Here is a 23,097-nt window from a genome sequence, read left to right on the forward strand (position 1 = left end):
TGAGGTGGCCAGGCCAGGCAGGTGATGGCCAAAGGGAAGAGACAGGAGGGCCTCACAGTGGGCTGTGCAAGAGCAAATGAGCCAGGAACTGCTATGTAAGCAGCCATAGATATGCGAGGGCTTTCCATAGTAACGGCCCCCACCCTACTGCCTGAGACTGGAAGGGCTGGACACCACCTGGCAAGTGGGCTGCAGTAAGAGGGGCCCCCAAGCCAGATGTAGTGGTGCACACCTTTTATCCCAGCACTCAGGAGGCAGAGGCAGGGGATCTCTGCGAGTTCAGGGCCAGCCTGGTGTAGAAAGCGAGTTCCAGGACAGCCAGGGCTGTTTACACAGACAAACCCTGTCTTGAAAAATCAAAACCAAAATCAAGACAACACAGAGGTTAAAGTTTAGCTATGCTTTCTGGAGAGATGGCTCAGCAGTTAAGAGCACTGTCTGCTCTTCCAGAGGATCTGGGTTCAATTCCAGCACCCACATGGCAGCTCACGCCTATCAGGTTGCTGAGGATCTGGCACTCTCACACAGACATACATGTAAGCAAAAACATCAATGGACATAAAAAAGTTTTCAAATTTTCACTTGTTTTGCGTGTACGTGCTATGCATACCTTAAGTGAGTTTGGAGGTCAGAGGACCTCCAAATCCAAATCCACCTCCCAACACTTTCTAAATGTGTGTGGGTGTTTCGTCTGCAAGTGTATCTGTATACCACATAAAGGGTGGTTCCCTCCGAGGCTAGAAGAGGATGTCCAGTCCTCTGGAGCTGGAAGTACAGGTGTTTATGGGCCACCATGCCAGTCCTGGGAAACCAAAAGGTGTCAGGTCCTCTGGAAAAGCAGCCATCTCATCAAGGTGTCTTACACCCTGGAACATGACACCCCAACTTTCGGCAACAGTGAAGGCAGCCTTGGCTTTGTACCTCAGTTTTCCTCTCTATGCACGTGGTGTGATCCTAACTCATAGATGGAAACAGGAGACAAAAGTCAGAGTCCGAGGCCAAGGGAGCGAAGGGGCTGCTGTTTTGTTTCAATTCCACAGCTCTAGGGCTTTACCTAGTGTGACACACTCATAAAGGTAAATTTAAATGTACAGAAAAATCAGTCCAGAGTGTTGAACCATAACTTCTTTTTTTGTTTGTTTGTTTCTTTTTCGAGACAAGGTCTCTCTGTGTAGCCTTGGTTGTCCTGGACTCGCTTTATAGACCAGGCTGGCCTCGAACTCACAGCGACCCGCCTGCCTCTGCCTCCCAAGTGCTGGGATTAAAGGCGTGAGCCACCACCACCCGGCAAACCCTAACTTCTAAAACTACGGCTACAGGGATCTTCTTCAACCATTTTAAACCCTACCCCTGGACTCTGAGTTTTGGACTCTGAGTTTCAACCGACTTTTTAAAAGGTACCATTGTGAGGCATCACAGGAGTCTCTAGTAGAAAAAGCAATGAAGTGAAGAGCATAATGAAACTGATCCTGCAGAGGATTTAACACAGGGGAAGCACCCACTTACATCTGGGGGTCAAGAGCTTCTGCTAGGCCAGTGCTAAAGGGGACCCATAGAAAAAGCCAAAAATCAACTACCAACTGGCAGCCAAGAGGATGAAGGATGACTGTGGTCCTGAAGGAAGAGTCACACAAGGCTAGACACTACCTCAGAATGTTTAGAGGCCATTTACTAGAGACAGAGCCAGCCACTGAGGGGAGAGGAGCACAGGATGGGCAGGCCCTAGTGTGTAAAACTCTCATCCGGGGGTCACAGGAATCATGGGTTCCATGAGGAACAGAGAGGGAGAAGCTTCTCCAAAGGAACTCCGATCCAAGGACAGAATTTGAATGTAATAATTCAAATTTTCTGGGTTTTCAACACATTCCTAAAAATAGCCAAAATAAATAAATAGTTACCTACCAACCAATGAAACGAACCAAAACCTAATTGTCAACAAAGACTGTTTAAAATCAAACTCAAAGACTGACCTCTACTTCACAGGTAGTGCCCCTACTCTGCACATCCAAGTTTTTTTGGTAGACTTTAAATTAAAAGAAAAAATTGTGAAAACATTGCTCTCTGGGGGCTGAGAGTATAACCTCTTCCAAAACAAGCAAGAGAACTGCCATAAACACATCACACTGTCACAACACACACGACTTTCCACTGAGGAACAGGGTCTTCCTCACCTTCCCCATCTTCATCACAAGGTCCTATTGATACACCACACCCAAGAATAAAGCCTCAGCTGGGCGCGGTGATCTGTGTCTGTGATCCCAGCTTGTGGGAGACTAAGAGTTCAAGGTCAGCTTTGGCTACAGGGAATTCTAGGCCAGCCTGGAGTAAATAAAACCCTGTCTCAAAATAAATAAATAAAAAGTAAAAGTAAGTACAGGCCAGCAAGGTGGCTCAGAGGCTAAGGAAGGCACCTGCCACCAGGCCTGATTATCTTCTGTTTCCTCCCCACAGCCCAGGGCGATTGAGCACACTAGCTGCCCTCTGACTTCCACATACACACAAAGTAACATTTTAAAAATAAGTAAATAATAAAACACCAAAGTGGAAAAGGACCCAAGGTGTGGCTTGTCACAGACAAGAACACATAGTTTTAGATTCTAAAAGCTCTTTTTTAAACCGGGCAGCGGTTAACATTATTTGGAATTAGCAGTCTTGCGTACTCACTGGTTGATTATACATACATAAATATATGCGCGCGCGCGCGTGTGTGTGTGTGTGTGTGTGCGTGTGCGTGTGTGCACGCGTGTGTGTGTGTGTGTGTGTGTGTGCATATACATATATATACAATACATAATACATGACGTCTTGACAGGCAAGCTGGACGCCTGGCTCCCCAGCAAGAGGCTGAGCGGAACAGGAGGCAGGAAGGCCCTGCTGGCCAGCCCTGCAGTGGCTCTCACACTTGAGTGCTGTTCAGGACAGCAATCTGCCACACAGTGTAAACTTCCAAGTAGGTGGCCCAACTGTGCTGTCCTGACTGAGAACAATTCTTCAAAACCAATTCTGTGTCTGCGGATTTAACATACATTGCGGCTTGTTCAGTACAGTCCAACTGTCTGTGAAGAGGTGCGAGGCAAAGTAGGGCCTGTTAATGTGCGATTGTTGCCACTGTCCTGTCTCATGCGTGTACTCGGTGTCAATGTGCACTTTAAGGAGTTACTTGTAAAACAGAAATTATGTTAGCCTATCTTTTAATCATGCAATTTCCAGTATTTCCTTCCAATTTAAATCTTATTAAAAGATGTTTTCGAAATCTCTTATTTTATTTGTTTTTTGTTTGTTTGTTTCTTTGTTTTTCAAGACAGAGTTTCTATTCTGGACTTGCTTTGTAGACCAGGCTGGCCTCGAACTCAGAGACCTGCTGACTCCTGCTAGATGCCTTCTGACATCCACACAGGCTACACCACACATGCCTGTGCACACACAAAATAAAAATAAGGGGGGCGGAGCTTGAGATTGCTGGCTGTGGTGGCACACACCTTTAATCCCAGCACTCAAGAGGCTGAGGCAAGCAGATCTCTGAGTTCGAGGCCAGCCTGGTCTACACAGAGAAACTCTATCTTGAAAAACCCAAAAATGGCTGTTACACAGAGAAATCCTGTCTCGAAAACCCAAAAATAAAAAGGAGGAGGGGGAGGAGAAAAACTACAAGGAAGTAACCACCAGAAGGACTTCCTTAAGAAGTCCAACACAACAAGAGAAGATGCCCAGGACAGGAAACTGGAAAGCCATGGCACCTGCCCTGTCTCCTGGTCTCAGGCCAGACGGACGCCTGCGCAGTGAGGCAACCTGGGATTTCAAACAGAAGAGCTTCCAAAGATTACACTTGAGCTGTGAAAAAACTCAGCATGTGAAAACACATTTTTATACAAAGAGAAAAGACAGCATGTTGGGGTGTCTGCCTTTTACCGTTTGCCACTGGAAATTTAAAGTGTTTCATACGCTGTGCTTCAAGCAGCTTCTAATTTACATTTTAAGAAACAGCTTAGGCAGGTACAGTGTCCCACACCTGCAATCCCACTTAGAGAGGCAGAGACAGGCAAATCTCTGAGTTTGAGGCGAGCCTGGTCTACAGAGCAAGTTCCAGAACAGCCAAGCCTACACAGAGAAACCCTGTCTCAGGTAAATAGAGGAGGAAGAGGAGGAGGAGGAAGAGGAAAGAAAAAAAGAAACACACATACACAGCACAGTATTCCCAACGTTTAATTACAGTCCGGAATTTCATAGAGGAAACCAATCAAATGATAAACATAATCAAAGGGAAAGGTAAGGCAGTCTCCAGTGAAAGCTGCAGTGGCGCGGCCAACACAAACACAGTGGCCACAGAGGGCCAGGAATGATCTTAAAATTTTAAAGCTTTTTTTATTACTTTTATTTTCCAAATTTCCTCAAAGATTTCCCTAATGGTTTTCCCCCCTTTCTCTTTCTTTTTGGTTTTTCAAAACAGGGTCTCTCTGTGTAGCCCTGGCTGTCCTGAACTCACTTTATAGACCAGGCTGGCCTCGAACTCAGAGATCCACCCACCTCTGCCTTCCGAGTGCTATTCCCTAATGTTTCCTAAGGGCTTAGTTAGCTGTTTTCCTTCAAGAACCCTATCTACTTGTCATTAGACACTTGCCAAGACCTGTGCGGTGAGGAGAAATGGGCTCCCAGAGACTTCAAAACAGTCTGGTGAAGAAGGCCAGGTCACAGCCATCAGCCCGGAGCCATGAAGTTAGGTTAGGACAGTCCATCACTCTTTGCCTTGTCACCAAAACACCGGAACAGTGACTACACATGTGTTCTTACTGGCAACACACCTCTTCAATGTTACAACAGTGGGGGGGGGGGGCAGACGCAGCAGTCTAAACTATGTTACTATTTCATTAAAATGCTACCTTGTATTTAAGACCACTCTGTCCTCTAATTTGTTTTGTTGTTGTTTATGGACATTCTCTCCCAGGTAGCCCATGCTGGCTTCACATCCACAATGTAGCTGAGACCAACCTTCAATTCCTCTCCTCCTGTCTACTTCCAGAATGCTGGCGTTACAGGTGTGCGCCACCACACCAGGACTGCTCTTAATTGAAAACTGACGTGGCTACAGGAACTGAGCTAAGAGGATAATTTATTTGTAATCACAATTTCCAACAGCCAAACACAATTTTAAAACTCTAAACTACAGCAGAGCTTCTGTTTAGATTTGGAAAGGTCAAAGCTTACAAAATCTGCCCTCTGCACATGCTCTGAGAAGAGCTTCCTCCCCGAAGACTGGAGTCCCCAGTGGCCAGCACCCAGGTTTCCGGCACCAGACGCTAGGCAGGCCTCCCAGGCCAGAGGACACCTGGGCCACACCTCAGGAGTTAGCAATAAGCCTTCCCTCTGCTGCCTCGTCTCATTACTCACATGCTATGCACCCTGCTGAAGCCGACAGCGGATTTGCCTGGATTTCAAGTTCCAGTGCTCAGAAGAGAATGACAAATACAATATTGAGATGTCTCACATTGCAGCATGCACTAAAGACCTCGCTTTCAAAGCGACTCTGAAGTCACTTCATTATCCAACTGGAAATCATGTCACTGATAAAGGTCCCCGGAAAGCCATAAGGGCTCGGTCCTCTGTAACCAAGAGCAGAGGCCCCTCACAACAAAGCTCCAGACTGTCCTGAGGCGGGGCACCTCCTCCAGCTGCTCTCACCCATCTGCAGCAACGTCTCACTGAACAGCAACCAGACAGAAGCCCTCAAAAAAATTAGTAAAACTTAAGTTCTACACGAAATTCTAGCCTCCAGTCGCCGCTGAGAAGAGGAGGCTTCCGTGTGGAACACCTTGGTTTCCTCAGGTAAGTATCAGCTTTATTAGTCCCAAAGATTAAAAAAGACTGCTTCAAACTGCACAGTCCTAGCCCAGTGACGAAAGCAACCCAAGGGTAAGATTTACAGAGTTCGACCTGACCCTAAGCCTCACTTCCTGCCACTCAGTCCTTGTGAGGGGACCGAGGGTCTTTAGGGGAAATATTACACTCACTCTAACCGGTCTTGGGACCTATCAATAGTGACTTAATCAAGCACTTGTCCTAACAGAGCACAATGGATCACTCGACCTATGATTCCTGGATTAGATCCATAAGTGAACAAAATCACCACGATCGGAATGTAGAAAAGTTCTTAAGTGACAATGACAGTTCCAGCTCTCCCGCCCCCACCCCCAAAATATCACAAGTCTGACAACACGATTACAATTGGGGAGTGGGAGGGAATATTCTATTAGCTCTTGCAAGGTGTATTTGAAATAAAGCTTTTAACATTAAAATTCGCTTGGAGGTGCTAAAGCAAAGGAGATGCTCAGGCCCTGGGCATCATGAGGACTGTGGACAGACTGTCACCTGGGTGGAGTCCCCGGGGCTGGGCTGTGGGGCGACGCATTCGGAAGGCCCACCGGGCGGGGGCGGGGGAAGAGGAGATGCAAAAACAGGCACAGAGGCTGTCCTCCCACCCGGCAGAGTCTAGGGGCTGGGAGGGGTAACTCCTGGCCCGACTCTGGACCCCAAAAGCGAGTCCGGGGCGGGGGCAAGGCGGATGTCCCAGGGAGCGCTGCAGGAAATGATATCCAGACTCGGAGGGTGGGTCTAGGAAGCGGCCAGGGCGATGGCCGGGAGTGGGGGGAGTGGGGAGGATATGGCTCTGGAGTGGAGGGCCGTGGAGGAGCATGCAGGCCGGGCCCGGGTGCGAGGAGTAAGAGGCGCAAAGGGGCGAGCGGCACCTTACTCACCCCACTCGAGGAACTCCGCCACATACTTGTCGCGGCGCAGCGCCGAGTGGCTGCACTCGGTGTAGAGGCACACCAGCACGTCCAGCAGCGTCTCCACGCTCAGGGCGCTCTCGTTGCGCCACGGCCCGTCCAGGAGCAGCTGCTCCAGCTTCTTGAGCCGCACCTTGGCCGACATGGTGCCGCGCGGCCCGTTCCCCACGCGCTGGCCTCTTCGTCGCCCGTGCGCCCCGGCGTCAGGGCCAGCACCCCCGGGCCCAGCGGCCGCGCGCCCCGGCGTCCAGTAGCCGCACAGTCCTTGTCGTCGCAGCTCGGCCTAGGCCGACATCTTGGGCTCCGTCCCGGCGGCACCGAGTCTGGGCCACCCGGCCCCGCGGGTCCATGGGCCGGTCTCCTCCCCTAGGCGCCGCCCGCACGCCCGCACGCCGTCCCCGCCCTCTGCCGCCTGGCCGCGCCCTCGGCGCGCGCCGTCGCCGACCTGGACCGCGGCGGACCCGAGCACAGCGCAAACCCGGCCGGCGCCCGAGCCCCGACCTCAGCCCGGCCGGACGCCCAGCCCCGCGACCTGCAAGCCAACCGGGGCGCGGCCAGCGCGGCGCAGCCAACCACCGCGGGGCCGACCGCCGCCGCGCTGACCTCAGCGCGACGCCCCGCCCTCGGCTCGCGGCGATCCGCGGCGCTTTGGGCCTCGCGCTTCACCGTAGGAGCGAGGTGGGGCGGGGCGCCGAGTGCGAAGCCGAGATTTTGCGGGTGGCGCAGGCGCAGAGGAGCCCGGGCGGGGCGCCGAGCTGTGCCGTGTGCGCTCCGAGTCCCGTAGTTCGGCTGGTTTCTCGGGCCTCCGGGCCGATCCTCGTGGTCTAGCGAGGGCAGCTGTCGGGCGCGGCCCCAGGAGCAGCTCTGCTGGATTTCGGTTATGGCGTCGGAACTCGTCCGAGCTGTAGACCGACAGTGCCCGGTGCCGGTGTGCGCACGCGAGACGCGGGCGGGGCACCTGCCGAGAGGCTCCCAGATCCGCTGGCCGCGCGCTCCCCAGCGGGCACGCGCCTCTGGGGATGCGCAGTACCCTGCCTGTTCAGAGTCTACCCCGACTGAATTTTAGGGTGTCGGCCTGGTGGGAAGTAGACTATTGCCTCCAGGCGAGTGGCCGCGTTTGCTGTATTCGGCGGCTGAGAAGGTTGATGATATAGGACATCCCTTAAGACAACCCCCCCCCCCAGCCTCGGCAGAGGAGGAACCCTTTGTGGACCCCAGGGTTGCTTCAAAAGAATCGGGGCTAGTGGTGCGCGGAGGAGGGGCAGGTGGGGTTTGGAAGCCGGAAGCTGAGAGGAGCCTGAGGCAAAACGCTGGTTGGAAAGGAGGCAAGCGAATGGCGACTCCTGCGCAGGAAACGACTGAAGGGGTCCCTGGAGCCGTCTGGGCTGCCGGGAATGATGTATGACTTGGGTTACAGAAGCACACATATAAGCCTCCATACTGTCCTCAGAATTCACGCGCGTCAATGCGTGTGTGTGTCAGACAGACAGACAGAGACCCCTTAGTTTCTAAAACGCAGGAAAAATAGCCCGGTATAGTAGGTTGGGTAGAGCGGACCCAGACCAATATTACTGTGAGGGAATCTATACACAAAGTATAGTCACTAGTTACTGCATGTGGATGATGCTAAGTTTTTAAAATGCAAAAGACCATGAGAACCGCCCTACCCAAAACTAAAGTCTGAACACTGTAAGACACAAAGACCCAAAATAGTGTGACCAGACAATTGATTTTTTTTCGCCCTCACAGCCCCCATGCTTCCTCTTTGTCTTTTAAGTGTCTCCATGAAAGTCTCTTCTCTGGCTGGCCCAGTCAGACTTCCAGCCACTCCCACTGGAGTCCCTGAGTCCGTTCTCTGGTTGCTTGCTTCTGGAGTATTTCTTTAATCCCTCCAAATTAGGACTTCGCACTTGCCCCCCTGTGCCAGTCTGAAGAGCCTCTCCCAGCTGCCTTTAGTGTCTGTTCATCACAGATCTGTTTCCTCACTGCTCTTTAGGATGCCTTAAAGCCCCTGGGACAGATCAAACCCACGTGTCCTCTGTAGGCTTCCTTTGAGCTTGAAACAGTGAATCCACATTGGGCTTGCTCACTAGCCTGAAAGCAAAAATAAATAAATAAACCTTTCTGTACCTTGGTATCCTTGGATCTTAAAAGTGTAAGAGCAGCTGGGCACAGTGGCACTTGCCTGTAAACCAGCATTCGGGAGGCAGAGGCAAGCAGATCTCTGAATTCAAGGCCAGCCTGGTCTACAAAATGAGTCCAGAACAGCTAAAGCTACACAGAGAAACCCTGTCTTGGAAAAAAAAAGAAATAATAATAATAATGTAAAAAATAAAGTGTAAGCGCTATCTCCTATGCATGTCAGCCGGTTTGGGAAAGGATTCTGCCAGTGATCACCTGGATAGCACTTTGCCCATAGCTCTGTTCATACCACTCTTACTTAGGTGGCTGCTGTTGGGTCATTCAGGTTAATATTTTAGAAATCAGGAGGTCTGTGACCAGCTGAAGGGTGACACGGCTTTGGGTGCTGATTCTTGGCTCCTAGACCAAGGAACCCTAACTATGTATCTTCTCAGGCATCCATGAGAACCTGCTGTATCGTCACAGTAAAGTGCTTGGACTTGCACACCAACCCTACTCCAAGCCAGCCTATCCCAGCACCTCAAAAATATACACTAACATAACTTAGCCACAAGCAAAGACTTGGTCTGGAGTGGGGGACAGGTTCCCAAGTATTTCCCTTGCTAAACTACACAGGCAATCTGGAGGGTTAACTCTCAGATCTTAAATTCCACATCCGCGTTGATGATATCTAAACAAATGGGGGTGGTTCTGTGCCAGTAAAACTTTATTTACAGAAGCCAGTGGTGTGCGAGGCTGCAGTTTGCTGACTTGCTTCACAGCTCAAGCTGTGGCAGTGGGCTTTCAGGTTCAGAGACACAGCCCTTCTTGGAGAAAGAAGTAAACAAAGTTTCTTTTTTTAAATCAGTGTGAAAACAGGACTTGGAGCTTGAACCTGAAAGTATCCTTTCAAATCACTGAGAACAGGAGATAGTCCCAAAGAGAAAAGACAAGTGATGAGAACAATAAACTGCAGAAAGAAAACACAGGGGTCAACAGACAAGAGAATTTGCCTGATCTAAACGTGTTAAAAAAAAAAACACACAAACTTCTGCTTCCAGGCAAGATCCAATGGGACATGATGGTTTGCCCCTTAATTCCAGTACTCAGTAGTCTAAGGCAGGAAAATGACTAGGAAGTCTAGGCCAGCTTGGGCTACAGAGTGAGACCCTGGCCCAAAAGGGTCTAGGGGAGGGGAAAAGCAGTTTAGCTGAGAGAGAGTTTGTCTAGCATGTGCAAAGTCCTGGCTTATGTGGCACTGTATATAACTGCACATGGTGGCACAGGGCAGCAATCCCAGAATCCCAGCACTCTGGAGGTGAAGGCGGCAGGATCAAAGTTCAAGGTCCTCTTTTGCTACTTCAAAGACAAAATAGGGCTGGAGAGGTGGCTCAGAGGTTAAGAGCACCAATTGCTCTTCCAAAGGCCATGAGTTCAATTCCCAGCAACCATATGGTGGCTCACAACCATCTATGAGATCTGGTGCCTTCTTCTGGTGTGCAGGCCTGAACACTGTATACTAAATAAATAAATGAATGAATGAATAAATACATCTTTAAAAAAAAAGACAAAATAGGTGAGACCCTGTCTCAAAATAAATAAATAAATAAATAAATAAATAAATAAATAAAATCAAGGGGTGACAACAATAAGAATTGTTCCTCTACCTGAGGGAAAAAATGTAGACAGAAAAAAGTGAATTAAGAAATTCTGTGCCAGTTGAAACAGGCAGTGCATGACCCCTTTTCCCTGAGATACAGTTGAGCGGAGATGAATGTTCCAACCCAGCCAGGCAGAGAGGAGAACTGAGGTGGAACCCAGTGAGCTGCCCAAGGCAGAAAGGCAGCTGGGGCAGAGGAGACAGCTACAACTCTCAGGATAGCACAGAGCTTTGGGGATACTCTGGGGAGCCTGAGAAGCCCCCTCCCTCCCCCCTAGGAACCCAGCAGCCTACCTACCAGTGTTTATACTCAAAGAAAACGTCAGTGGCAGGGAAAGAGGCATCTGAAGGAATAGAGGGTTAGTCTCTCGGGCACACACAGACAAAAAGATATTCCAACAAGCCGGACTAGAAGACCCCATAACTGACAGACACCAGATAGAATTCCCAGGAAGGTTGTTATATCTGTCAGCTTTCTGTCACTGTGAACAAATGGCTGAGAAAAAAATAAATAAATAAAGCTTAGGGGAAGAAGCATTTACTGTGGCTCAGGGTTTTGGAAACTGCACTCGGTGACCACCTAACTTGTCGCTGGGCCCCTACAGAAGCAGCACAACATGGTCATGCTACAGAGCAAAGACCTTGCCGTGATGGCAACTCAGGGAGCAGCGAGCAGAAGAGGAAAGGGCCAGGGTCCCAGAACACCTGCCACGGGCACATCCCCTGGCATTTCCTTCATCATTTAGGCCCCAGTTGCTAAGGCATCCATCATCTAGCCCCATGCCACCATCTGGGGAGCAGGCATTCAGTATGAGACTTTGGGGGAGCAGTTATGCCTTAGAGGTGGGATCACCACTTCTAGACATCCACCCCCGCCCCGCCCAGACTTCCTAGATAAAGCCCTAGACCTAATGTTTAGGATCTGGCTTCATGTAGAGCTCTGGCCTCGCAAGAGTTTAGCCCAGAAGAGGAGGGACCGAGGGGCCACTAGCCTGGACATTCTTCCCTGTCTACCTAACAAATCAGCAAAACAAGACGAAATAATATCAGACTCTTCGCCATTAAGTTAACTTCATCCCAGGGCAAAAGTAACAAAACATTTATTGGAGGCAAAAATACCTAACATCCCAAATGGCAAAATCTCAGTGTCTGGCACCCAGTGAAAGATAACCAAGCTTTCAAACAAGCTGGTGGGAAAACACAGCCCCTAACGAGGACTCTAAGAGTCAAAGCCAGCCCACAATTTACACCAGAAGAGAACTGGCAGAAGATATGGACACAGTTATTGTAACTGTATTCCCCGTGCTCAAAATGTTAACCAAATCATTTAAACCTTAATTTAATACCTAACGATGAAAACTGCAGCCCCTGAAGTGATAAATGTACTACAAATAACTAGTAACAGGTTAGATATTACTTAATATTCATGAGACTGAAAGCTTAAGGTAGAACTACTCAGGGGCAGGTGAGATGATGGGTCCGCAGCTTGACAGCCTCGGTTTGATCTCTGGGACCCACGGGATGAAAGGAAAGCGGTGATTCCTAAAAGTCAGTGTGTGTGTGTGTGTGTGTGTGTGTGTGTGTGTGTGTATTTTTAAAAGATAAATGAAATTATTCAAAATAAGAAAGGGGGGGGAGAATCCAAAGAAATAACCTGGCCACCAGGGAGCCCTGGGACGGCAGCAGGGGACGAACCACACATGAATAACTGCAACCCTGAAAGAGCAGTGCGGGAGAGGGGAAGGCAGAGAGAACATTTGAATAGTGACAGGAGCTGAGAGGTGCCTCACTGGTAAGAGCAGCAGCTGCCCCTCTAGAGGGCTTGGGTTTGAGTCTCAGCGCATACATGCCGCCTCACAGCCCTCGGTCATCCCAGTCCCAGCAGCTACCATGTCCTCTTCTGGCCTCCATGGGCATTGTATGATGTGATGCACAGACACACACATTGGCAAAACACCTGCACAAGCCGGGCGGTGGTGGCGCACGCCTTTAATCCCAGCACTTGGGAGGCAGAGGCAAGCAGATCTCTGTGAGTTCGAGGCCAGCCTGGTCTACAAAGTGAGTCCAGGACAGTCAAGGCTACACAGAGAAACCCTGTCTCGAAAAACCAAAAAAAAGAAAAAAGAAAACACCTGCACAAAAATAAAAGTGAGAAGAAAAAAAATCACAAAGAAACGACAATATTCAGAATGGCAAAACTCAACAAAACAACTGACAACAGATGCTGCCGGGGGCATGGGGGAAAAGAGAACACTTACTTGCTGCACTGCAGGTGGGCTGCACCATGGTCCCACAACTCTGGAAATCAGTGTGGAGAATTCTCAAAGAGCTAAAAATAAATCTTCCACATAGCCTAGCTGTACCAGTCCTTGGCATATAGCCAAAGGACTCCACATCCTACTCCAAAGACACTTCCTTAGCCATGCTTACTGCTGCCTCTAGTCACACTAAGACAGGAAATGGGGACAACCTCCACGTCCTCTAACCAATGAATGAATAATGAAAACGTGGCAATATAAACTACAGAACACTATTTGGCTGTAAATAAAAATGAAGTAATGAACTTTGCAGACAAACGGATGGAACTAGAATGGATCATACTGAGCGAGGTAATCCAGACCCCGAAAGACAAATGTTACATGTTCTTTCTCTCCTGAACCTCCTAGCTCCAAATCTTCATATATAAGAGGTGAAACATCCGGTAGGCAGAAGGAATTCTGGGATAGAGACAGGTTCTCGAGATTCCGCCAGCAAGATGTGAAGAGGACGGACGTATGGTGCCTGAGCTCAGGTAACTGGCCATGTGCTGTGGTCCGATGTAGATTAGAATAAATAGGTTATTTTAAGATATGAGCTAATCAGAGAAGAATCCATCTATATAGCCTAAGTATTTATAAAAATAATAATTGAGCCAGGCGTGGTGGTGCATACCTTTAATCCCAGCCCTCAGGAGGCAGAGGCAGGCGGATCACTGTAAGTTTGAGGCCAGCCTGGTGTACAAAGTGAGTCCAGGACAGCTAAGACTACACACAGAAACCTTGTCTCAAAAAAAAAAAAAAAAAAAAAAAAAAAAAGAAGGAAAAAAATAATAATTGAGTCTCATGAGTCATTATTCCAGGAGCTAGGGTGGGAGGAAAAACCTACAACAGTCCTCACCCCCCCAGCTGTGTGTAGTGGCGCACACCTTTAATCTCAGCACTCGGTAGGCAGAGGCAGGTAGATCAATGTGAGTTCGAGGCCAGCTTGGTCTACAAAACACCAGTGCTACACAGAGAAACCCAGTCTCAAAAACAAAAACAAACAAACAAACAAAAAACCCGAAACAGTTCTCACGCCCCATCAAGGAAACTTCTCTTTGCAATGGACAGAGACCATTACAGAAACTGGCAAGGCAACCAGCCATAATGGACAGTTGGAGTCCAGTCACAGTGGATACATTACAAAGTACTTCCTAAACGTAAGGCTCGGGGATCGCTGCAGAAGAGGGGGGCGGAGGAGCAGGGAGGTTGCTGTGATAGTGTGTCTCCTAGGAATGTTGGGAGCTACATCCGTAAAGTCTCAGCAGCATGGTTGCCTAGGCAGGAACTGAACAAGGGCAATAACAATAGACATGCTGAAGTAGGCAGGGCTGGGGAAGAGGCCAGCAGGCTTCCGCCCTACACCAGGGACTACAGGCAGCTAAGGAACGCTGAGCAGGACACAGTCTACCCTCGGCAAGGGTGCGCCAACTAGCTATCCACTGGGAAACAGTCAGCCCTGAAAACATACACACGATAGCACTATACGGACTGAGCAGGTTGTATTTATGTAAGTAGGGATACATGTGTATATAAACATACCTATGTGGAGCCGGGTGTGGTGGTGCGCCCGGTTAATCTCAGTGCTTGGGAGGCAGAGGCAGGGGGATCTCTGTGAGTTCGAGGCCAGCGTGGTCTACATAGTGAGTCCAGGACAGCCAAGGCTACACAGAGAAACCCTGGCTCAAAAAAACAAAAAACCAAAATAATAATATGACTATGAATATAAATAATTTTCATTGTTTTTTTTTTCAAGCAGGGATTAAAGACATGCGTCACCACTCCCAGCAAAAGGAATAATTTTTAAGAAAAGAAATAGAGGGATGGAGATATGGCTCAACAGTTAAGAGCACTGACTGTTCTTCCAGAGGTCCTGAGTTCAATTCCCAGCAATGACGTGGTGGCTCATAGCCATCTATTATGAGATCTGACACCCTCTTCTGGCCTGCAGGTGTACATGCAGACAGAGCACTGTATACATAATAATAAATAAATAAATCTTAAAGAAAGAAAAAAAGAGACAGTAAGCTAGGCTTGGTGGTGGCACACGCCTTTAATCCCAGCACTCAGGGAGACTAGAAGAGGGCAGATTGCTGTGAGTTCAAGGCCAGCCTGGTCTACAAAGTGAGTCCAGGACAGCCAAGGCTGCACTGAGAAACCCTGTCTCGAAAAACAAAACAAAAACCCAAAAACCAAAACCCCCCACAAAAGAGAGATAAGCCATCTTTGACTTGGTGTTATGCATCTTGGAATTTTCTAGGTAACAATCACTACCCAGCATTGTTTTCTCTGATTTGTTTTGCTGGCCATCCTCTAAGATGGTCAGTTTTGGGTGGAAATGACAGGCTTTGTGAATGCTGCCTGCCACTCGTGACCAAAAAGCTTTGAAAATATGGGATTACACAGATAGTTTGGTTGGTAAAGTGATTGCAAACACAAGGACACTTATTTGCTTTCTAGAATTCATGGAAGCAAGTGCATGTGTAATTCTAGCCCTGGGCAGGTAGAGGCAGGAGCCTTGAACTCTATAGCCACTAGCCCAGTGTACTTTTGTAAAATCCATGCCAGTGACAGACTATATCCTTAAAATTAAAAAAAAAAAAAAAGTGATAGCTCTTGAGGAATGGCACTCAAGGACCCAGGTTTCCTCTGACCTCCACATGCATGTTCACATGTGCACGCACCAGCCCAGGAGCATACACAGTATGAACAAGGGCGGTCAGAGGCCTGTAGAACCAGTCTTGGCAGGAGAATCATCACACTATGTGCTCCAGGGCTGTGGAGAAAATCCATTTCTTCTACCAATGACTGTTCTTCATTTCCAAGGCTCCTACTGGCTTGCTACTGGGTTAATAAAGGTGACTGCCTGGCCACGGATACCAGAGAACTATTCAACCTGACTTATCGGCCCATCAGAAAAGCAAATGTTATGCTTGATAACAAAACCCAAACCAGGTAGGCACACAAGCACGCCGTTGTAAATGACACCGGAGCCGGATACATCGGGAAGGAGCAAGCAGATGTCCTGAGTAGGCAGCGCGGCTGATGCCTGTAGTATTCGCTCTTACTGTCTCACAAGCTCTTCGTGCCCCACAGCTATGACCTCATGGTCAGTCAACACAGGATAGAGTAAGGATTGCTGGCGGGTGGGGGGTGATGGCTTCAGCCAGCCTGCGGCGGTTGGCCATAGTGAGGTAAATTCCTAAAAGACATCATTGAAGAGAAATTCTCCTACAAGGCAAAACCCCATGTTGATTCCTAAATGCTGTGTTGTCCAGGATAGGTATAAAATGCCAGCCTATCTCAGGATAGGTATAAAATGCCAACCTGAGAGGCAGAGGCAGCCTGATCTACAAACAAGTCTAGGACAGCCAAGGCTACACAGAGAGATCCTGGAGAGAGAGAGAGAGAGAGAGGGAGGGAGGGAGGGAGGGAGAGAGAGAGAGAGAGAGAGAGAGAGAGAGAGAGAAGCCAGCCTGTGAGAATGAAGATTCCCCGAGGAAGGTGCAGTAGGGAGCAGGCACTCAGAATTCACATGGACGGGAGGACCTTTCTGAAGACACCAGCTCATCCCCTGCCTCAGTGCTGTCTGAAGGACTCAGGTACACTTGAGACAAGAGGCAGGGTGGAAGGCACAGACTTCCTTCACCCAGAGTGACACATGACAGCCACAGCCCACACCTCATCAACAAGGACCGTGCTGTGCTGTTCATCTGGTGCCATTCTCCAAGTCACTGATGCAGACGCCCTCCATCACAGAGAGAACGGCGGCGATTGGCTCTCTATATTTCAGGCAAGGACTTGCTTTCCCAGCCACATCTCTTCTACCAGCCCCACCATTTTTGGGCTTTGAGAATGCTTTATTTATCTATCACCATAGCAACTCAAACATCACTGAGAGCTGCATTTTATGGAGAAGGAAGTAGGGTAGAGAGAGCTCGAGCCCATGAAATCCCCTGACTAGGACAGGCCTCACCGGCAGGCCCATCCTGCAGGGTGTGGCCTAGTCCTTCCCCAGCTGGCAAGGTATGGTGGTGCCACCCCACCCCCACCCCCCACCCCCGAGAGTCCAGCACAGGATGAGTCCAGGAACCCAGCAGCGGAGGAGGCCCTCCCGCTTCACACCAACCAACACAGGAATTTTGCTTTCCTTCCTGTGACCTTGGGCTAGTGTCCAAGAAAGGAATGCTTCCTTCAGGAAACCCAGTCACATCATGTCACAGTCCAGACGGATTATAGGATTACAGCCAGCCGAGGCTGCCCCTCCCTGCCCGCCCCAGCTCTCCCAGCCCCACCCCTCCACCATCCAGAGACTCAGAGCTCCTTGGGCCAGTCAGGCCGGGGGAGGGGGGTTGGGTGGGTGGGTGGGTGGGGTGGTCTTTGCAAATCTATGAATTTCGGGGAAGTACTCCTAATACCTCTTGCTAAACATTCTTTTTTTTTTCCTTTTTTTTTTTGGTTTTTCGAGACAGGGTTTCTCTACGTAGCCTTGGCTGTCCTGGATTCGCTTTATAGACCAGGCTGGCCTCAGTGATCCACCTACATCTGCCTCCCAAGTGCTGGCATTAAAGGAGTGCACCACCACCACTACCAAGCTAAAAGTCCTATTGCAAAAAAGAAAGCGAGCCTGCTACAAATGGCTTCTGAGGGGAGTCGGGTCCTGAAAGAACAAAAGTCATCTCGCCAAAGGCAAGGAAAAGGGCTGCTAAGGAGCCCCCGTAGGGAGACAGGGCATGGGAGGGTTCCAGAAGCAGACCCTGTGGCGGCGTGAGTCAGAGGATGGCTCATGCATACCTTATGTGAAGACTGATGGTGATGTCACATCTTTGGCTTCAAGTAGATGCAATCCTAGTTGTCATGGTCACCAGAGACTTGACAGTCAGCTCTGTGGCCCTTGGAGTTCAGGACACACTTTCTTCCATAGGACACGGGAGAAAGAGGGCTGAAAGGCTGAGTGGTTTGCCTTTCGTCTGCAGGTCCTAAATTCCATCTTACTTTGTTCTCCAAAGTGGGGCTGTTTGGGGAGACTCTGGATTCAGTGGGTGCCTAGTAAGACGCAAGCTGCCCAGTAGCTGACAGTACAGCACTCATCCAGGCCTCCCTCAGGAGCTGCTCTCTCTGGTTATGACATTCCTCCTCCGAGCCACCCCGTGGGACCTATAGTGGGACCCAACAGTTGGCCCATCTCATTCTTCCTGACCGATCCTGCCCACACCCTGGTACACAGGCCACTCGTGTGGCTTCCTTGGTTCTCCTGCAGGGTGTGGCCTCTGATCCAGTCACGTGAGCAGTGACAGTCATAGCATAGTACTGTGAAAGCCTAAATGTCCGTACAGGCCGATGGGCACTCAGAAGGTAGAATGCCAGCACTCACCCATGCCAGCCAGGCCTGGGGTCCACTCCTGTATTCCCAGCAGTCATCTATGCCAGCCAGGTGTGGGGTCCACTCCTATAATCCTAGCACTCACCCATGCCAGCCAGGCCTGGGGTCCACTCCTGTAATGCCAGCACTTACCTGGCAGTTTGAATGAGAATGTCCCCCATAGTCTTGGGCATTTGAATGTTTGGTCCCCAGGTGGTGGCACTGTTTGAGGAAGGCTTAGGAACCGTCTGGCCTTGCTGGAGGAAGTGTGTCACTAGGGCTGGGTCCAATCTGTGCCTCTCTGCTTCATGCTTGTGATCCAAGCTTCTTCCTCCTGCTGCTGCTGCTGTGCATTCACGCTGGCGGACTCTTAACTTTCTGGAGCCTTAAGCCCAGCAGATTCTTTCTTCTGTAAGTTACTGTGGTCCTGGCGCTTTATTACAGCAATAGAAAAGTAACTAAGACCACTTGAGAGGCAGAAGCAGAAATATGAGAAGCTCGTGGTCATACTTAGCTACATATCAAGTTCCAGGCCAGCCTGGCTTACATAAAATTCTGTCCCAGGAAACAAAAATAAATAAACAAATAACAGCACAGAAAGAGAGAGAGAGAAGAAGAAGAAGAAGAAGAAGAAGAAGAAGAAGAAGAAGAAGAAGAGGAGGAGGAGGAGGAGGAGGAGGAGGAGGAGGAGGAGGAGGAGGAGGAGGAGGAGGAGGAGGAAGAGAGGTTAGAATTCCATATAACACCTAAAAACTATGCAAAGTAATTCTTTTAACCAAACCAAGGCTATGGAACATCTTCTCCTTGAAACCTTGTCTGGGTATAAGGTACATTTCAACCATGGAACTAGACCACAAGCTAGGCCGTAAAGAAACAAATATGAACCTGGCGGTGGTGATGCACTTACTTAGTCCCAGCACTCAGGAGGCAGAGGCAGGCAGATCCCTGTGAGTTTGAGGCCAGTTTGGTGTACAAAGTGAGTCCAGGACAGCCAAGGTTCCACAGAGAAACTGTGTCTCGAACCCCACTCCCTACCCCCCAAAAGGGAAAGTGCGCCTTCTGTGAGGAAGTGGATGGTGGACATGGAGGACATGTAAAGGTGTGCCTTGCCTACAGGGAGGAGGGTGACACTATGGGGGAGATGCAAGAAACCCAGCACAGGGCAGGTGCAGATGTGTGCATGATGAACAAACGGGTAACCCAACCCTCAAATGCCTGGACAAGCACAGCCACTGCCTACCGAGAAGGGCCTCTTCCTTCCCTCCCTCACCTGCTGGGTCCCCAGACTCCTGAGATCCTGGCGGTGACACTGACACTCCTGAGCATCCTTTAGCCAGACTCTTCTGGGTCACAGTTCTTCCTGAAGGTGCATGGCTTCCTTTTTACCACCCCAGCTTGCTACACTGAAGACTGAGGTCAGGGAGCACCAGCCATGATCAGACACAAAGAAAAGCCCGTGTCACATCTATGTGAAGGAAAGAGGCAGAAAGCTGTGTGAGAGAGCTGTGGGACAGTGTTGCTTGGCATCTCAGAGTGAGAGATGGGGCTCTCTGAACGCCTCCTCTTCGTTCAGCAGTGCAGTGTGGTGAAGGAGCTAAGAGCAGAAAAACCAGGGAGTCATATCGTAAGGGCCAAAGTTGCTGGGACCAAACACATAGACTGCAAAGGCAGGAAGCCTATCTGAGAAACTGGTCCACTGGGGGAAGGGAACCAGGCAGGAGACAGGTTTGGAGTAGTTTGCCAGGGGGCCTTCACAGGGCACCAAACAAACATCCCTGTCAGGCAAGGGCCCAGCGGGGAACAATTTGGCACCATCAGGTGAGGATTATTCCAGAAAGATCTGTTTACTACAAAGAACCTCTTAACAGAGAGATAGAGGTAGGGACCACAGGGGTGGTGCAGGAAAAAAGCTGCTGGTTGCAGAGTTGTCACACTCATGCCCCAGGCTCACCTTACCCTCTCTAGGTGCTACCTCTGTGGAGGTGCCTGTGTGGGTGACATCATATCTGAGCCAGCTGTCTGGCCCACGGGTTCACTGATAGGCAGCTAGGGGAAAGGAGAAGACAAGAGGGGCATTTATCCCAGGCTTTTTCCTTGCCATTGGTACCTGGCAGTGTCCTGACTAAATGTTTTTCCCATTTAGGAAGTCAAGGAGAGGCGACCCTCTCCTGGATGCCAATTTCTGCTACCTTCACTTCTCCTGGGTGAGGGAGTCTCGGGCTGGCAGCTCCAGCCCAGGAGGTGGACACCTAGTGACCTATGCTGTCTTCTGCAATCACGCTCTGGCTACCCTGCTTTATACTGAGCCCAAGCCCTAGGAAAGCCCACTGCAGCCAGCGATGCTTCTGGCGTCTAACAGGGCCAGCCCAGTAAGGCCGGCAGCTGCCCACCTGGGACACTTTTAGGCTGCACTGAGCCACCCCCCCAACCCCCCCACCCCTGGTCCTCATTCACAAGTCAGCGAGGCTTCTGGAAATTCATAGGTGCAGTCTGTAGTGACAGTGGGCACAGCCCTCGCAGATAATCCTGGAGCCGCACAGGGCAGCTGGTGACAACAACAAGGAAAAGGCAGGCACAGGAGATGCTGATGGAAGCCTCTGGCTTCACACACTCCTCCTGGCAGCCTCACTCTCTCCCAGTGACTGCCAGAGGCATCTTCAGAAAAAACGGGGCTGACTGCCTCCCAACGTTGCTCCGAAACCTCCCATAGCGTCTGCTCTCTCAGGGATGAGAGGGAGTTCTGAGGCCACATTGAGGTCACTGTGTGCTCAGATGCTCTGCAGCCTCCACTCCAACCTGCGCGAGAACCAAGGAGGAAAGGGAGGGTCTGCCTCACCATCGGAGAGGAGGAGCCACGGTGTGTCTGGAGCCCAGGCAGCCTGGCCCGCGATGCTATCCCACCTTCCCCAGAGCTGCAGGACGGTTCCTTCTAAATGCGGTTAATGTCTGGCATCGTGGTCTCTCTCTGACTGGCACACAGCCTGCTCTTCTCCAGAGGATACAAGGCTGGCTCATCCTGCCTAAGGTAGGACCTATGAGACCCAGGAGGGGCGGAATGAAAACATCCTTACCTTCTGGCCACCCCTTCAACATGTAGCTCCCAGTGTGGTCTCCAACGGGACCAATAGCAGTACCTGAGACCCCAAACCTGCTAACCCAGAATCCTGTGCGGAGGTTAGGGATCCTGTGGTAGGCTCAGGCTGAGGGCCTGCCCAGACCTTTGGGCTTGTTGCCTGAGCCAACAGGCCATGTTACAGTTTCCTCCAGATAGCAACTGTGGCACTGAGGGCACACCCTGTCCTCCACTTTGCCACCTGTGTTCATTAGCTGCCCTTGGTGCAACAAGTAGTCTGAGATGGTTGATTCCAGAAGGGAGAGATCCACTTTGATTCATGGCTTCAGAGAGCTCAGTCAGGGTCACTTGGAGCTATTGTTTTAGGCCTGTGGTAGAATGTGACACATGGTGAGTAGAGGTGGCAACCTTGTTTCACAGGGTCTGAATAGCAAAAAAAACGAGTAACAAGAAGGGGACAGGACCCACTGGCTGCTTCAGAAGCACTCCCTTTGGCAACCTAACTTGTTTCCACCAGCCTCCAAGATCCTAGTCATAGCAGCACTCCAGTCCTGAGTGAAAGGACAGAGGGTGGGCCTTGTCTCAGGGACCAGCTAGTCTGGACGTTGCTCCACAGAGGAGAGGATTCCAGCTCATCAGCAGGTCATTCCTCAGTGGCCCAGCGAATGGAGTCAGGCACCATCTGTCCCAGTGTGCCTTCTACATTGCCATAGAAAACACTGGTGCCAGGTGTGATGGCACATGGCACGCCCTTAATCCCAGGACTCGGGAGGCAGAGGCAGGCGGATCGCTGTGAGTTCGAGGCCAGCCTGGTCTACAAAGTGAGTCTAGGACAGCCAAGACTACACAGAGAAACCGTCTCGAAAAACTAAAACAAACAAACAAGCAACAACAACAAAAAAAACATTGACCAGAAGCTCACCTGTTACAAACACTGGCGCCTCTTCCAGGGGACCTGGGTTTGACTCCCAGCACCCACAAGAAAGTTCACAACACTCTACAACTCTATAAGTTCTAGGGCATTTTATGCCTTCTTTTGCCTTCTATGCACACCCAGGCGTGCATGAGGTAAAAAACCTGCACACGTAAAATAAAAATAAACAAATCTAAAAAGAAAAAAAGAAACAGTGACCAAAACCAACTTAGAGGAGGAAAGAAGTTACTACATCTTACAAATCCCAGGTTACAGTTTATCACTGAGGGGAATCAGGGCAGGAGCTCCCGGCAGGAATCTGGAGGCAGGAACTGAAGGGCCAGCTATGGAAGAAGCTGCTCCCTGGCTGTTGAGCTTGCTCACACACACAGCCTTGCCCAGGGGTGCCATCACCTGCAGCAGGGCAGGGGCGAGGGCGGGGGTGGGGGCGGCGCCCTCCCATAGAAATAATTCATCAGGAAAAGACACGACATGGGCCAGACATGGTGGTACACACCTTTAACCCCAGCACCCAAGAGCCAAAGGCAGGGGGATCCCTGTGAGTTTGAGGCCAGCCTGGTCCAGGCCAGCCAGGGTGATACAGAGAGAAAGAAAGAAAACGCCCCACAGACATGCCCACAGCCCAAGCCCCTGGAGGCAGACCCTCAGCTGACGGTCCCTCCCTCCAGATGTAACAAGTTGACAACAGAACTTGAACTTTGCCCTCCAAGGGTGGCTCATGACAATCACTGTCATTTATTTGCAATAGGCACTGGAGAAGAACTGTCCCCACCACCATGGTCATGAGCTGCCATCGGTGTCAGCTCATGACCAGGTCGAGGCCAGCCTGGTCTACAAAGCGAGTCCAGGACAGCCAAGGCTACACAGAGAA

At 50.2% G+C, this 23,097-nt stretch overlaps 1 protein-coding gene across 2 annotated transcripts in view; it reads right to left on the minus strand.

Annotated features, from left to right (window-relative positions):
- Positions 1–7,187, minus strand: part of Cdc42bpb (CDC42 binding protein kinase beta) — an 86,101-nt gene extending 78,914 nt beyond the window's left edge. The window contains exon 1 of one of the 2 annotated variants that reach the window (XM_051151715.1): positions 6,750–7,187. In XM_051151715.1, the coding sequence (XP_051007672.1) occupies positions 6,750–6,924 (175 nt within the window). In that variant the 5' untranslated portion in view covers positions 6,925–7,187. The remainder of the gene's footprint in view (positions 1–6,749) is intronic. The other variant, XM_051151724.1, reaches the window with a different exon arrangement.
- Between the last annotated feature and the right edge of the window lie 15,910 nt (positions 7,188–23,097).

This window comes from Acomys russatus, chromosome 1 (assembly GCF_903995435.1).
Source record: "Acomys russatus chromosome 1, mAcoRus1.1, whole genome shotgun sequence".
NCBI lineage: Eukaryota > Metazoa > Chordata > Mammalia > Rodentia > Muridae > Acomys > Acomys russatus.